The following is a 16,939-nucleotide window of genomic DNA, read 5'->3' on the forward strand; positions in this document are numbered from 1 at the left end:
CAAATCCATCACAGTGATGAAGGCAGAGCTGCTGCCTGCCTGGCTGAGGAGAAGAGCAGCAGGTCCCAAGTGAGGGATACCACCCATTCAAAGGGGGGAAAGGGAAGGTATAGGATTGACAGCAAGGAAATGTGAAGAAGGGGCTGTCTGTAGATCTCCTTTTCTTCAGGGACAGAATCTCCCAGCACTTTCCTAATTTTTATTTTTAAAGTCTCAAAGATGTTCTAAGCAAGGTTAATTTAATAATTTGGTTCCTTCCTAGAAGTATTACGTCATTTGTGTATTTTCATTCTCTCGCACTGCTATAGCAAGTGATAAATTCAAGGTCAAATACTGGGTATGGTTAAAACTCCAGCAAGCCGGTGGATGGCTCTCAGCATTTGGACCATGGAAGCAAAGCCTTCTCTTTTTGTGCTGTCATTGGATGGTTTGCCCTTGCTTAATATTTTACGAAAAATACGTGTCATCTGTTCCTTGACGTAGGAATAGGAATGCAGTTACAGAAGAAAACAAAAAAAGCAAGGCTTGCATGTTTCTTGTTAACAAATACATTCAAATCCCTTTGGAAGGCTCAATATCCTTCACTACAATGTCTCTGGTGGTCAAAAACTGGAATTGTTTGTGGCGAAGTCAGTCAAAATGATGGAGGCATTTAAAACTACCCCTAACACAAATACTGCATAATCCCCTTGTTATGCCATTATTTGGGAATGCACACTGCCATTCCTGCCATTATTTGGTGCTTGCACAAAACCATAGTAAAGAATTAAGAACTGGAGGTGAAGGGGCAGACAGATGGAAGCATGAAGCACTCTTCCAATCGCTCTTGGCATTTTCCTGCTTAAGAGTTGATCTGGTATCCTCTGTGTAATGCAGGATACTACGCTATCGTGGAAGACATCCAGTGCTCCCTTCTGGAGAGCACAGATTTACATCAGCTTCTGTGAAGGCAGCACGATCCAGGCCTCAAGGGGAGCTGGAGCATATGAACGTGGGCAGAAACGGGTGTCTTTTACACTGAATGGCGAGGCTACGGGGTAACTATAGACCAGGGAGTGAGAAGGCATTAACGCTCTGCCAGGGGTGTGTGGCAACCAGAGGCAGGGCACACAGCTGGGGAACTTAAAACGTTCCTACTACGTGAGTGTTACTAACATGCTGCACCTTTGGGAAAGGCAACACGTTACCTGGATTGGACCACAACCAGAATGGACAATTTGGAAAGAACAAATAAGCAGACTAAGTATATTAGTTTCTCTCTCACAAATCAGATAGTTGAACCTTGGCTGTTTTACCTCAGGAGATGAGGACAGGAACGGTTTGATGTATATATTGGAGTCGTGCACTTTCAGGTCATGGTCTCCCAGTCCTCGGGTCACTCCAATTGTTGCCATAACTCGAGCCTGGAAATGAAGAAAAGCGATTGGATCAAATCTTGTTACTTGCGCTGTGTCAATAGAGAATGAGATAACGTTCATACCCTGTAACTGCTACAGTTAGGGATTAATTCCCTTTTTTCTCCCAGAAACACTAGACTTAACATATCTAATCAACTTCTAAGCCTTTCACACTCACGTCATATCCATTTCTCTCCTTATTCCAAGCTTTGTATTTGTCCACATCCCAGTCTGCGTACACCCATCTTAGACTGTAGCCATCTGTAAGGGACAGGGACTATGGAAACCTAACACATTTGCCTTGCTGTCCCACAACGGGGGGGAGAGCATTCCTTCACGAGAAGGACTTGACTCCTGTCACGAGAGCATTCCTTCAGCAAATTATGCTGTTAGTAAACAGGTTTTAGAAAAAGGATGAGGAGCCTGATTACTCACTGAAGCAACCTGCGTCCTTTTCCTATTGACCTATTGCCGCATATTCCCTTCACCAAGGAAAAGTGCCAAAGGCCACCTTAAATTGCTAAACGCACAGGTGACGGTGGCACTGACCACAGTGTTCTCCTCTGTGGACAGCCAGTCCAGGGCAGGTCTGCTGATACCTCAGATCTACCACGTCCTTCCCCAAGCACCTTCCTCTGTGATATGAGCTGTTTCCCAAGAGCTGGGCTCTTCTTCATTAACGCTTCTCCAAAGACTGACCAGGCAGACTGCCTCATGGGGAACCTCACTCTCTGCATATCGTTTCCCCCAAACTCTAGTTTAGCCGCAGCAGCTTCTGAACAAGAGAGCTCACAGCATCAATAACAGCGAGCAACTGACTCAAAATTATTTTGCCTCGCTAACCCCTGGCTCCATAAAGCAATAAGAAAGTAAATTAAAAAGATGTGCATGAAACATTTTGCAAATAATTATAAACCTAACCAAATTCAGAGATAAGCTGCAGGTCTGAACCTTCAAAACTTGGACTAATTTTGAAGAGCGTGTATTTTTGCATTGAGATAAGAACCTAATGCAGCAGGGGAGCACTATTTAGAAACACAGCGAGCATACCAATATCAGCAAACTGACACCACTGCGTCCTTATATTGATCCTATTGCTGCATCCAGCTAAGCTTGCTGGGATCAGCACTAATGATCTCACTGCTCTTAATCACAGAGCTGGAAACAAAGTACACCCAAACAGAACAGTTCGTTTCTCCCTTTCAAGAAAAACTATCAGCATTCACACATCAGGAAAATTCAACAGTGAGTTCACGTACACAAGCTGAAGAAGATACGATTAAGGGGTGTTATAGTTCCCAAATCCTGCCCCGATCCCTCCCCCTTCCTAAATGAGGGGTTTGCATCTCAGAGCACTCTAAAATGTTATTAAATATCGTCCTGCTTTATTTTCAGCAAACATGAGGTATTTTGCTATCTTCATCCAGCCTAGTTATATTTTACAATGAAACCAGGAACATTTTAAGTCAAATATTTAAGACTATCTCATTGTAGCCTACTTACAATGAAAGAAAAACAAAAGCAAACTGAACAGCAAATTACTATGTTCTCTCTAAAAATGTTTTTCAGTACGTTGAGATCCCCCTGCCGCCCCCCAGACATGAGACTGATTTATGACAGAAGCAAGATATTCTTTCAAGCTGTCAAAACGATAAAATAAAGAGATACTGAGTGAAAACCACTGGACTGCCACAGGCTAAATCGAGTGGTAAACAGCACAGAATTCCTTCTTCCTTTGGTCTGAGGAAAGCAAAACATGCCCACCTTCTTGCCTTCTCCGTATATAAGGGGAAACTTCAAGTCATCTTCCTCAATGGTTTTGTATGCCCTGTGAGGGGAGGACAAACAACATTTATAAAGCTTGTGCTCAATTAGTGACCCAAAGTCCTGAAACAAAAAGCTGTGATTTAAACAAACAAACAAACAAACAAACGTCATTATTTTTCCTAGGGACTCTGTCTTGAACGAAGATGTACATTTCTTTTTCCTTGGAAAGGTTATCCATTTCACCAACACGAAAAGTGAACACAAAGAAATATCTAACATGCCAAGCTGCTCCTATTGCTTGCAAGGAAAATGAGGTGGACTGGAACGACATCCTAATCAGGTAGGATATCATTGGCTATGGCAGCAGCTATACTGTAATACAGTGTCATAAAAAAAACCCCAAACCCACTAAGAAGCTAACCAATGACTAGATTCACACTGTTAACGTGAAATGGTGAGCTACAACAGGACATGTACACAGTCTGCAAAACACCTCTCCGATCCTGTTCTCACCTTTCAGGACCGCTTAAACCAAAGACAAGCTTCACGTGCTGAAGAGTCTTAAAAGGATATTTAGTGCTCATTTGACCTTGACTGCAACAGTCAAGGTTGTCAGAGATTTCACATTTCACAGCAGTTTTCCCATGGCCAAGAGACAAGAGAAGTAAATGCTCATGCTCTGATTCTGTTTACCGCATGTCTGCGTACTCTACCTTTTACACATCCTGCTGTTGACATTGATGAGGTGAGAAGGTGACCAATTTTGCCAGTAAGAAATAAAAAAAAAATAAATAAATAGACGGCTGTCATTCCCATGGTTTGTATGACACATGAACAAGCCGAGGTGCTGGAGAGGTGCTTTAACTTTGGTTAAAGCATGTCACCCCAGATGGACACGCTTCCCTTCATACCACAAAGCTGTCCCTCCCCAGCCTTTCCTTGCATGTTGTCCTTCCCTCCCAGCTCACCCCTGCCCACAGCCCTCGGGCTGATACCAAAATCATCCCCTGAGTGTGCAAGTCAGCACTCCCTGCCAAAGTGGAAGGGACAAGTGGGAGGAGGGAAGGCGCTGCAGCGGGTCCCCTGCCAGCCACCACCAGCCCCTGCAGAGTGGCTCTCCAGCTGGGCTGGCTGCTTGAGCTCCAGGGAGTCGCATTCGATCATGTTTAAGCAATGCTAAGGCTGTGACACAAACCAGCAGGAAATTAAAAATTAAGGGTGAAATCCTATATTGTAATCAAACTGCCCCCTGCTTCACCGAAATACGGCATAGACCTGGGATCAATAAATGGTGCTGTATTACACAGCTATACATGCTGCATCACCTAGGCAAGCCTCAGACTTAAAGAGAGTAGCATAGACTTTTAAGCCCCACCTTTACATTTCCCAGTAATCACAGGTAGGGCCCATATTTGGTGGTTAGGGGTGGGGCAGAAAAAAGAAAAGGCAACCAAAACACAAAGAAGAAACCAGTGGAGGACTCCGCTCCCATACTACAAAACATTACTAGATGTGAAATCCCAAAACAGAACCGAGTGAGGTTGGCAAAACACAGCGGGTGCTTCATGGGAGACCACGTAGTCAAGAATATCTTGGGTATATAACCATGATACTTAGGCATCTCTAGGAGAGACAATATAGCAAAGGCATTTAAATGGCATTTTGTACTGGGGAGGGCAAACAGATTAGCTCTTAAACCAAACAAAAAGGCACAAATCACTACAAGTAGCCAGCATGATAATACTTCCCTGATGTTTAAATCCCGGAATAGCATTTTGTTGGGAAGGATGAGTCAGTCATGGACTCTGCTCTTATTCCTTCTTTTATTTCCAAGAGCAAATAGCTGATGTCTCTGCCTCACTCACCAACTTGGATATCCTGGTTTGAATGCAGAGGAAGAATTTTACCATCCCTGACTACTCATGAGCATGTCCCAAAGCTTCCAGCTGGACCTACAGTGCTGGAAGCCCTGGCTAAACCTCCTTGAGGAGGAGTCTGAACTCTTTCCTATTTCTTGCATACAGCCAGTTGTGCTCTGATATCAAGAAAAAATGTATCAGCTGAGTCCATATTGGGCATCAGAGTCAAATGACTAATTAAATCACAAGCCCGACAAGACAACCGTTTCTTCTGGATTTTCAAGTTGTTGTACAAATAGCAAACAAGATTAAGTTGACGTGACTTAACTATTTGCAACCCCCTTTTTAAAGGAAAAAACCAAACCCATTCTTTACCCACAAACTATATTATCTGCAGATAACTACAAATACTTAAGACCGAAGCCCCCATTTTACACTGTCCTGTCAGCAGCCAAACATAGGGATCAAGTTTTCTTCTCTCTCTCCTCTTTCCTTATATTCTCCTGCATAGCACTTCACACTGACTGTGCTATAGGAAGAGGGGAAAAAAAGAAGGGGTGAAAAAGGCATCATTTAGGCCAGTGTCCTTCAAAGGAATGGTCCCCACTGCAAAGTCCAGCGTCTTTTATGGAGTAACCATAAGCACCATTGTCCCTAGGGCCTTCAACCGTTACACAACGGTGCAAGGTTGCTGGAAGAGGCCGTGTTGCAAGGGCTGAAGCTAACTTGTTTCATCAGCCGATTAGGAAGGACAGCTGGCTGGCCTGTGACCTCTGAAACTACACAACGAAGTGAGGGAGGCCCAGAGGGCTACAGTGATTTGTTTTGTGGTTTCTCACAGCAAATCACCTTTTGGGCTCAGAACTTGGGTGTCAAGACTCATCTCAAACACGCTTTTTTTGTTGATGTTGCTATTGCCTGAAAATTTATCAGTGCTTGAAAAACAATGCTCAGAACTGCAACTGCAGCAGTGGAGCTGGCACAGACACACTGAAAAGCAACCTGAGACACTCTAGAGAAGTACCTATGTCCTGCATTACTAGCATAACAGAATTAATAATATAGGAGCATGTGGTTTGCTGCAAGAGAAGGATGAAGGACAGCTTTTCAGCTAGTAGCTCGGCAACTGCACTGAGGAGGAGAAAGGAAGTTATGAAGCTCATTTTGATTTATGCCCTGTAAAACCTCTTGTACTTTGTACACGTGTTTATTTCACACAGGCTACAACCTTCTGGACTATTTCACTTGATTTTATGTAATAAAGTTGCATTTATACCTTCCTGTGCTGTATTTAAAGATATAATATGGCAGTAGGTATATCAAACAGACAGAGAACCTGAGGGGGTTGTTTGGCTTCTTTAGTGCCAACACAGCCTTATTCAGCCATCTACGTAATTCAGCCTAGCTCACTGTTTTAACAAACACAAACACAGGTTGCAACCCTCCACTCTCGCCATCTTCCTCATCTGCGTCCCAGGAGGTCTCAGTGGCCACCAGGGCATGACAAGACAGGTTATAAAGACAAAGCTATGCTATTGCTTGCTGCTCTAAGTGAGCCTAAATCCTGTCAAGTGCTTCTGCCACGTAAACCTCTATTTTTCCAAATGGAAAAACAGGGGCGCGGAGGGGGGAGTAGAAAAGGCAAGCTTGTACCCAGCTAGATCTAGCTGCATTTTCTTCAGTTAACTTCGTTTCTTCTTTTCATTTCAAAAGAATTATGAAATGCTACTGCTGTCCAAAAATACTGAACTAGGGCTTGACATATGTACCACCCACAAAGTTACATTTGGACTCAGGATCAACATTTTGGAAAACTGGGCCAAATCGCACTGGGAGCCAAGAGAGATGTCAGAACGAAAGAACTAGGACTGACATGATGTTACTCATATGCTAACTGGAATCTGCTCTAAATACATGGTGAAATAATCACCAGAAGCTGCTAAATGCACAAGACAATCTACAGAAAAAGTTTCCTACAGTGCTGAGGTCATTAGCAGTGCTTTAGGCACTCTTTAAATGAAAGATTACCAAAGTTACCTGCATATTGCTGGGTCAGAACTTGAAAAACTGGTCAGCTCCCAAATACACATTTCAGAGCCAAAATCCTAGATGATTTATTACATGTGTTACGCATTCTCCTGCCATATAATTTATTCTTAAAATTGGCCTTCTGAAAGCACATACAAATTCATATAAGAGTAGAAGTTGTTGATGACAAAAAAAAAAAAAATCCACTTTTTTTTTTTTTCCTTCCCCAGCAAACTGTGTAAGGTTACTGGTCATGAAAAGTATTGTGTTGGCATCCCCAGGCACAACAGATGGTGGCGAAAACACAATCTACCCTGACCTGGAAGGCTCAGTTCTGTGAAAGACAGGGGAATCCAAACTCTGTGCTCTGCTCTTCCATAGCACTTGGCTTTAGAAAGTTTGTATTTCACATCTCTGCTAGTGAGATCTGATAGTAAACTGAGAATTAAACATGAGGAAAAGCAAAAAGAATCATCAAAGGGCTTTAGTTCGAAGCATAAAGCAAAACCCACCTGTGGCAAGCAAGCAAGAAAAAGCATTACAGCTTCAGAAATGTCCTAGATCATCCTGACTACAAGGGTGAAGGTTCTCCTCTGAGTAAGGTTTGTGGATGCAGTGTATTTCTAGCACTGCTTTGCTACCACTCTGTAAAAAACGCCAAATCCAGAACTATCTCCAAACACCTCCCCCCCCCCCCCCCCCCCCCCCCCCCCGAAAACCCCCCACAACAAAACCACCCCAGCTAACCAAGCAACCTCTTGTCCCCAACTTTCCTTGGTCATACCAATAGAAAATCAGATTTTAATCCTTGGGCAATACAAAACTTGAGAGAAAGTGGTTTTTTCCCCTCCCACACAAGGAATCAGTGGATTGGAGCTAGCCCTTTGGATAACAGAGCTTAAATCACCAACCCAAAAGGAACTGTTTATCTGTACTGTCTATTGAACTACAGGCATTAAACCAGCGTAAGTGCGTGCTTACTACCAAGAAGAAAAAACGTGTAGCACAGGTTAGGCACAGAGCTACTGAAAATGATGCAATTTATGGCTGGATCTAGCCATAATTTTTTAAAACTGTCCTTACACAGATGTGCTTCTGCAGAGGCAGGATCTCTAAATCCAGACAGCACTGTCTGATACTAAGTACCCTCTAGGTAGGTGAGCTTTAATGTTCCAGTGCCTCAGCATCTTTCCCCTATTACTCATCTCACATATAGTTTAATGAGGCAAAACTATGATAAACAAAGATAATAAAAACACACAAACTATAGGAATGTTTATTAAGAGAAAAGATGATGGCAAACCCAAATGGATTGAAGTTGACAGATGCATGTGCACATATGTACCAAAGAGTTTTTAGGGAAACATCTACTCTAAGCCAAGATACTCTCATAGGGTTTCTTTCAGGTAAACAGGAAAACACATAAGTGTTAAAACATGTGTTTTTCCTAGAAAATTCAGAAACTCCTTCTTCTGAACCTGACAATGTACAACATTTCATTTTGCAAATCCTAGTTCTGTCTACCCATCTACAAATTAAAAAAAAAAAAAATCTCAGCATGGCTTGTAAATGTATATGATCTCTGGCTTGGTCAAATCAAATCGGCATGTGAGCTCTGGACCTCCACAGAGCCTTCACTATGGTGTACAGTCCTAAGACAGAGTTTGGACTTTGTCTGGAGAAGACATGTACCCCAGTACCACATACTCCTGTGGAAGAAATCCTTCTAATCAAAACAAACTCCATCCATCTTGGCCAGCCCATTTTAAAGATTCAAGCACCAGCATCTTCTCTCAGATGCCTCCTGGAGTGTGGCTGATTTTTTTTAGTCCATTTACCTCTGTTGGAGCATTAAAAGACACAGGTGGAGGAAAAGTCATGGAGAAGGTGGCCAAATACCTAGAGAGGTGCTTCCCCCAAAAAAGGGGAAAAAAATCAGAAAAAAAAATTAACTGAGGGTGTTTATAAGCGCCCTCCACTTGCTCATTTTGTGCTCAGGAGGCTGGGAGGGACAGAGCAAGTGTACTTGCTACTTGTGACCGGGTGAACTTCCGCCACTCACGAGTGACTGAAACTGTGTGCGGACATTGCAGCTGCACATCAAGTGGCTCCATGTTCTGCAACAGTCTCACCAGGCCAAATTTTTTTTTCAAGCCAATTTGCTGTCTTGAAGACTTCTAAAAATATACTTCGTCTCTTCTACTTTTAAAAGACCAACAGGAATGTTTGTCAGCAATTTACTCTGGAGATAGAGGGGTAGGGGAAGTGGGCTGTCAACACCCTATGGGCTTAAAGCACTGTGATGGACAGAAGAACCGTTCGTAAATTCACATTTTGCTGTACTTGTTAAAAGGATGTGGTGAGGCAGATGGGAGAAAGACTGCACGTTCGCCTTGCAGTGCCTGCTCCACACTTGGAAGCTGGAAGGAAAGGAGATGTCTGCTAAGGCGGAATTGTGGAGCAAACTCTTCTGGGAAAGATCGCTGTAGCGTAGGATGCGGCAGGCAGTGAGACACAGCAAACAGAGACCTCACCGTCCCACAGCAGTGCTGGAAACTCCTCTGAGGAGCAAGGGGCCTCCTCTCAGCTGGGAGCAGAGCCATAAGTCAATCCTAGGTGGCAACAAAAAGAAAGAGGATTTCCGAGGGACCCAGCAGAGGTTACGTGAAATTTGTGCAGCCGGGGAAGCCAGAGAAAGCAGGAGTGGGGGAAAGACTTCACCTTACAAGGAGGAAGAGTTGTTTTTGCTTGGGTTTTCAGACTGGAGATTACCTTATTTCAGTTTAGTTTCTGTCTGATAAAACAGAGCTCTACAGACTGGGAGCCTTTTGTTCATCCTTGCATGTGCAGCACCTGACCTTGTGCCAAGGCAAAGCCCAAGCAGAGTTGCACAGCCATGCAGGGACAGGCCTTAGATGTGCTGCTTCCAGAAGATGCTCCTGCAGGACATGACTTAGACCAACCTCATTCTTGTCAGACTCACTTGGCCCCAGAGAGGCCATTTACAAAAAGCTTTACACCAGACTTAAGTTTTCTCTTTTGTAGCAGCGCTATTACTTTCTTATTTCTGCTTTCTCCTGCCCCGAAGACACTGGCTCGACTCCTGTGGCATGTGTGCACTGGGGGAAGGCAGAGTCATTCGTCACTGTCAGGAGATGTGCTGCACACAGCAGGTCAGCTCTCACCTCCTGCTGCTTCTGCAGCGAGGGCTGCAAATCTTGAAAAGATGCATAACATGCACATAGCAAACAGCCATTCATCATCGCAGAGCTGTGTCCCAGACACAACCCAGCAAGCTGCTCTGGCTGCGCGCACCGAAGAGGCATGCCCCGTCCTGCTCCTGGCTACCTCGCTATGAGAGATGAGAGCAAAGACAAAAAAAGTAAGGCAAGAGGCTGTGGATTATGGTTTCTGCTGCAAAAATGACATCCTACCTCTCCCTTCTCGAGAAAGGCCCAGTGCTGCAAAGGTGGCCCATAATCATTAAATTATGAAAATGTAAGTTGCTGGGAGGAAATTAATACTAGGCATGACTGGGGAAAAGGCTGCTTTCTTGTGAAGTAATTATGAAATTAAAATTTGATTTCTCCCTGGCGATTACACAAAGGATACGGCTGAGGTCTCGAACACAACAATACAGACAGGATTTCAACAGAAGAAGCACAGAAGGTTTCACTAGACAAAAAAGCTCAATTAAAAGGCGGGGCGGGGGGGGCGACACAAAAAAGAAAGGATGACTTTTTGTAAATTACATGAATTTGGCTAAAAGGCACAATCAAGCAGGTTACGGCACAGGGTTTGCAGACTTCCAATTACTTTTTACAAGTTGGAATCAAGCTGTTAGGAAATGCAGCTTATCTGAATAAGACTAATAATGCTAAGCTAATTAGACCCACAGGCATTAGCCAGCAGATAAATTCAGGCCGAAAAGAGGGACACTGCCACTTTAAATACTGCCTTGGGATCGGTGGAAAAGCTAATGAGGAGTGTCAGTTGGGGCTGTTTTATTAGGTGGTTCTCCAGAGGATATAGCCTGAGGTTTCTGTAGCAGGGCTTCTGTGCTTGATTCAATAAATCAATTTATATTAAAGGGGGGTGCAGCACGGGCGCCTGCTCCATAAAGCATTTCTGTGGCATTTCTCAATCTGCTCAGGCACTCCTCAGGCAGGCTACCTGAATGTGCTGTCAAAGGACATCGAGCCCAGCAATAAAGAATAAGATAGCGGCCGCATTGGCAATATTTGTTCAAATCAGCTTGCACATTACCAAGCAAAACATGTACGTTGGCTCTCACCGGGGTATTCTGGATCCCCAATAAGTGATTAATGAGAGCCGGGTTTTTGTGAGCCAGAGTCTGAACCGCAGACGGCAAGGCAGGCTGCACAATGAAAGCAAAAGGCATCCATCCCAAACAAAATAAAATGGCTTGAAAAGTGAAGTTGCTTTTTTAATCAGATGCTTAGAGGCTGAAAGACATTCCCTGTTGGAAAGAAAAGGGCAAGCACAGAGCAGGCTGGCGGCTTTCCAGGCAGTGGACAATGTTGACTCTAGAATAAAATGGGTTTTGCTTAAGCACTCGCCCCAGGGCACCAGCCTCCCTGCTTTGGAATAAATCACGAGGGCGGGTGATTCCCCAGCACAGGCTGACCCTCGGGTGGTAACCGTGTGCCACAGCAACCCCTCGCCAGACACAGACACAGAGCTGGTGAGGGCTCCGCTGCCACTGCGCATACGGCGCGCTCAGAGGCAGCGCCCAATTCCCCCACTCGCTGCCGCCTTGGGCTTCAGCCCATGACACATGGTGGGTACTACACCTGCTCAGACCATTTTTGATGGGAAGCAGCTCAACTCTGTGCACTCCCGGGGGCAAAAGAAGCCGCCAACAAATCAGGTGAAAAATCGCACTTGTTATCTAGGGCTCTTTTGCCACCCTAAAATCAAGTCAAAAAGCTAAAGCTCTAATCCGGAAACAAGCATTTAAAGAACTCCACTTCAGCACAAGTAGCAGAAAGGCCACTGTTTGCGTTCCAAGGAGGAGCAAAAAATTAATTTTGAAACCACAAGAGCCGACTCCAGCTGGTAGTGCCTTCTGGATGCCCTTGGTTAAGCGCAGCGCTGTCCAGCTCCTCCGGCCCTGCAGGAGGCTGAGAGAAGAACCCTGGAAGGAGCCACTGCGCCAGTGACGGACAGAGTAAGCCAGAAAACCAGGTTTTGGGAAGGTGTCTAGGATACAGTCTGAGCAAAGTACTTCAAAATTGTTCACACTGGATTCACCCCCGAGTAAAGAAAACCTGACCAACCGTGTCTTAACTTTAACATAAAAGGCGGAGACAGAGCATACTAATTCCGTGCAGTCCTTTTAAGGAGCAGTTATTATCAGGACTGCTTTTTTCCCCCACATATTTCTACCTCAGTCTACTTGCACCCCTTTTAAGCACTGGTAGCACTTTGCTTACGTGGCCACCAAGTCTTCCTTGATGCTTCTGTTGCCAGGACTTGTCAAAGCCACCAGAACTACCTTCTCTCCAATACAAGTTTAAACTCTGCAAGCCACGGGCCTGAAAACCCCAGCCCAGAAACCCAGCTGTGAAAGACTGTCAGTAACACAGATGTCTGCCAGCAAATTATGGCTCAAGACAGCTCAGAGGCTTGTTCAGCAGGAGACACAGCTCTTAAGATGCTTTGCCAGCTACAGTACGCGTTTTGCAATGGTTGCTCAACCACAATGCATGTGGGGCAAAGGCGCAGGAGAGGCAGCTCACAGTCAGCTCCCACCTAAGTGGGATTTATTTTAGATACATTTAATACAACGGATTTCTCATCCCAACTGCCAATGCAAAGAAAAGAGAAAGGATGGGAGAACCAGAGGGACCAGGGAAAGGCTGGTCTCAAAGCAGTTACAGGCAGCCTGGACTAGTGATGGGGTACACATTGATGGATCAGTGGTTGTCCTAATGCTGCGGGGAAACTTGGCAGCTCTGCTACCACTGTGGGCTGTTAAGACAAAGCCAGTGTGGAAACTTCCCATAAAAAAAAAAAAAAGAAAGAAAGAAAAAGCAAAAAGCAAAAAAAAAAGCCAAATGCATTATGACAGACCCAAAGACAATAACCTTTTGTAATCCAAACAAGCTGGGCAAGCCAAGCCATTGTTGAGAATCTGAAAAGCTCCAGAGCACAGGAGAAGGGTAAAAATGAAGGGAAAAAAAATAAAATCATACAGCTTCTAATAGAAAACAGAGAAAGTGTCCTGAATTTTAAAATAAAACAGTTTATTTTCCTGAGGAAACATCAGAGCAGAGAAAGTTTTACACCCTCTCACTAAAGGAGTCAGTAATTGAGTGTAAGAGTGGCTGTTTCTTCCTAACATCACCTCTCTCCATGTACGTGCAAATGTCAACACACAGTGAAGTCACTGACCAAAAAAAGGTTCAGACAATTGATCTTCTGCATTGTAAGTGATAAAAGTCTGGCAGTGTTTTAGTGTATCATGCTCTGGCTGGCCAAGCTCCATCTGATGTTTCCTAGAAAAGGAATATATATATGCTAATTTATTCTCCATGATAGATATTGTCCTTAGAAACAAATGCAGAACAGACATGTCCTCGGCCGCTGTGTCCTGATGCATCAGTTAAATCTAGGAATTAGAAAGGGAAGACAATAGAAGCAAAATGCTTGAAGTGGAAAACATCCACTGTGAAACACCAGCCACCTCAAACCATCACCTCTGAGAGCCCACCAAGCTGAAAATACAATGTCTTGTCCACAATATCAACCATTAAAATTGACCCAGACTTTTGGATAAATAGAAACAGATTGCCTCTCCTCGGCTTAGGAGATCACTGCACACAATTTGATGGAAAACAAGACTCCCTTGGGGAAACACCCTGCAAAAAGAAATGGATCCTTATTTAGAAGGGCTCTGATTTAGATAAATGTATGGCGATAGAGCAATTCCCTCACCATTTTATTGTCCTGAGGCAAACAAAGAGGTAACTGGTGCACTAGCTGTGGCATATGGAGCAGGTAAAAGATGATGATTTTTTTTATTCAGCACAAAAATGTAGCCCCCATTTTCCACTTCCAGCCAGAAGTCAAAAGGAACAGCAAGGAGAGGCAGCCTCATCACAGTCTCCACATGCTTTTGCTTGGCACAGGCCACCTCTTTCTGGGACAACACTGAGGTGAATTCAGACTTGAATTTTCAAGTCACAGTTTAAGTATTTATTCTGGAATAACTGCTCACAGCTAGGCATATTTGTGCTAAACTGGTGGTAATTTTTGCATTGACCATATTAGAAACTGTAACTGGATCAACACGTGTCCTACACTTCAGGAAATTCAGGAAAATCAACTCTCTTCTCCCGCCTGCCATATGCTAGAGTTAACAGAGTTCACACACCAGTACTGAAAAAGAATACATTGAATCAAATCTGCCATCCATTTAGACGTACCCAAGCTCTTCTACCTTACTCATTATTCTACATTTAAAATTTGCATTCCTTCTTATTTATCTTTCTTCTAATGCCAAACAGTATTAGCTATGCAATAACCATTTTGAATAAGGTGAAGTGCTATGCACAGATTCACAAAAGAGGTACAAACTCATAAACAAAATTATCTCTTCATTTAATTTTTAACCATTTCAACCCTGTATGCATCCCAACGTTCTGCTGGTGATTTTGACTGGAAAAATCGCAGTAAGCAGAACTTCCACTGGGTTTTTTGACGTGGCTCTCAACTTCATTTGGAATCTCTAGTGTGCACAAATAGTTATTTTTCGCTCTTCATGCTTTACTTGGTATTTATCAACACCAAATTTGATCACTGTGATGCCCATTCATGTAAATCACTTAATTCTTTGCAGTTCCTCAAGGCCCTTCTTGTTTATTAGGAAAAGAGCAGTGGTGTCACCTGCGAATGCTACAACTTCAACCATTCTAACCTCATTTCCTTTCCAGACCACTAACCAACGGGGAAACGCAAAACAGCTGCCATGAACCTGGAGAAACCCTCTTTACATTCCAACCATGATGAAAGAATTCTGCTCTTACTCTCCCCTCAGGAAGTTCTTGGCCCACGATACTTCTGTAGCTCTCCCCCAAATTAGAATTTTTTTTTTTTTCAATAGCATCTCACATCTTGAAAAAAAGCTTTTGGAAGTCTACATGAAGTCACTCTTCACTGATGCCTTGAGACACATCCGGGAGTTTAATAAGAAAACTTCCTTTGCAGAAACTGGGAGAGTGTCTCATGATCTTCCAAATGTTTTGCTGTTTAAGTCCTCAGTTGATCCAATGTTCTTATTCTGTTCCTATTCTTTTGTTCATGCCTGTAGCCTTTTTAAAATGTGAAGTCATCATTCTCAGGGTGAGACTACATATTCTACTAGCAGCCATTTAAGATGATGGACAACAATGGTTATTCCCAGATTAACATGTTCTGCACAAACATTCCAGATAATATTAAACTTAGATCATTACTCTATTAAAACATCATTATATTTATGGCCTATAAAGTATGGGACAAATCAGAAGCATATGGAGTTGTAGTTGCGTGTGAGCATCCAAGTCTCCAAACCTACAAGAGTTCAGGCTTTTTAACCCCCTCCATTCTTTCCCATCCTGAAAGGACATTTGCTAAGGATTCTAAAACACCAACAGCATGGAAGCAAAGACCATTTGCATATGTGGGGTCTTTGGCTTTATAGGTCACACACAGAGCCCACAACAGCAAGGATGAGGGCTTCTTTAAGTGAGCAGGAGTCACTTGAGAAGAAGCCTCTTGAACCGACACAAAACAATGAAGACATTTAGCCAGAGACAAAAAAACCTCATCATTCTTCCTGTCTTCACTTCATTAAGTAAATGCTATTCATTCAAGCCTTTTCATTTTAGGCTGGCTATGAATTTTATTCAGATAGGCCCATCTCTAAAACAATTCCTCAAGGGTTACACAAATCAAGCATCAGCTGCACTGGAGTATGGAAGGCAGCTCTTCCCTTCTGCAAGCGTTCCTTAGCATGCAAAGGCATGATGGCCCACTGATCCAGATTCTATAAAAAGCTACTTCCAAGATAGGAAAGTTGTTTAGCTTTCAGGAAGATCCCCTGGCACGTCTTCCTCTTTATGTGTTTGCTCCACTCTGAGTGCTCACATGTTAAAATGAATCCAGGTCCTGGCTCTGGAGGGAGGTCAACTTATTTAAAACGTTAACTTCTAAAAGAAAAATACATCTGAAAGAAGGAAATACTTTTCCCTTTAGTACACAGGTGTACGTCTCCATGTTTGATGCAGTTTACACTAATCAAAGACACATACAAAGCAGGCATTGGTTGATGAGAAGGCTGACCCCATGCTGAGAAGGACACATTCTTACCAGCCAGTCATGTTGAAGTCACGGTAGAGCATCCTCTTTCCAACTTCCTTGCGCTGCACCCTCCGTGGAAACTCTAAATGTGTGAACTCATTTCCCAGCAAGTGGGGCTGCATGTAAGCCTGTGGGTAGAAACCAAGCCATAGATACCACATCATAAAAGAAGACATCATCTATTTTTAATGAGGTAGCATTACCATCCCTTCCCACACATATTTCCCACCCCACCCCCCCTTTTTAAACAAGGAAGACTGTGAGCTCTGTTTCAGCAAACAATGTGCACATACACCAGTTCGGACACTGCCTGGTGTCCAGCAGCAGCCTTTCAAGGAGCAGTCCTCTTACCCTCAAAATCCTTCACTACTTCTCCCTGCTCCTCAACACTTGGGATCTCTAAAGTACACCTGATCCGCTGACCCTGAAGGAATCTGGAGGGCTTCGTAAAACAGAACACACCTCCTTTTGTAAGTCAGCGACCTGACAGAAGGGACTGATCAAAGGACAAAGCCATGGAGC

The 16,939-nt window shown here is 43.7% G+C and overlaps 1 protein-coding gene across 1 annotated transcript in view; it reads right to left on the minus strand.

Annotated features, from left to right (window-relative positions):
* PPM1H (protein phosphatase, Mg2+/Mn2+ dependent 1H) overlaps positions 1–16,939 on the minus strand; it is a 141,897-nt gene that overhangs the window by 12,874 nt on the left and 112,084 nt on the right. Inside the window, exons 6-8 of the mRNA XM_059816677.1 lie at positions 16,427–16,545; positions 3,162–3,225; positions 1,296–1,403 (exon numbers count right to left, since the gene is read on the minus strand). Coding sequence (XP_059672660.1) covers positions 1,296–1,403; positions 3,162–3,225; positions 16,427–16,545 — 291 coding nt within the window. The remainder of the gene's footprint in view (positions 1–1,295; positions 1,404–3,161; positions 3,226–16,426; positions 16,546–16,939) is intronic.

The sequence above is a fragment of the Gavia stellata genome, chromosome 4 (genome assembly GCF_030936135.1).
Source record: "Gavia stellata isolate bGavSte3 chromosome 4, bGavSte3.hap2, whole genome shotgun sequence".
NCBI classification, from domain to species: domain Eukaryota; kingdom Metazoa; phylum Chordata; class Aves; order Gaviiformes; family Gaviidae; genus Gavia; species Gavia stellata.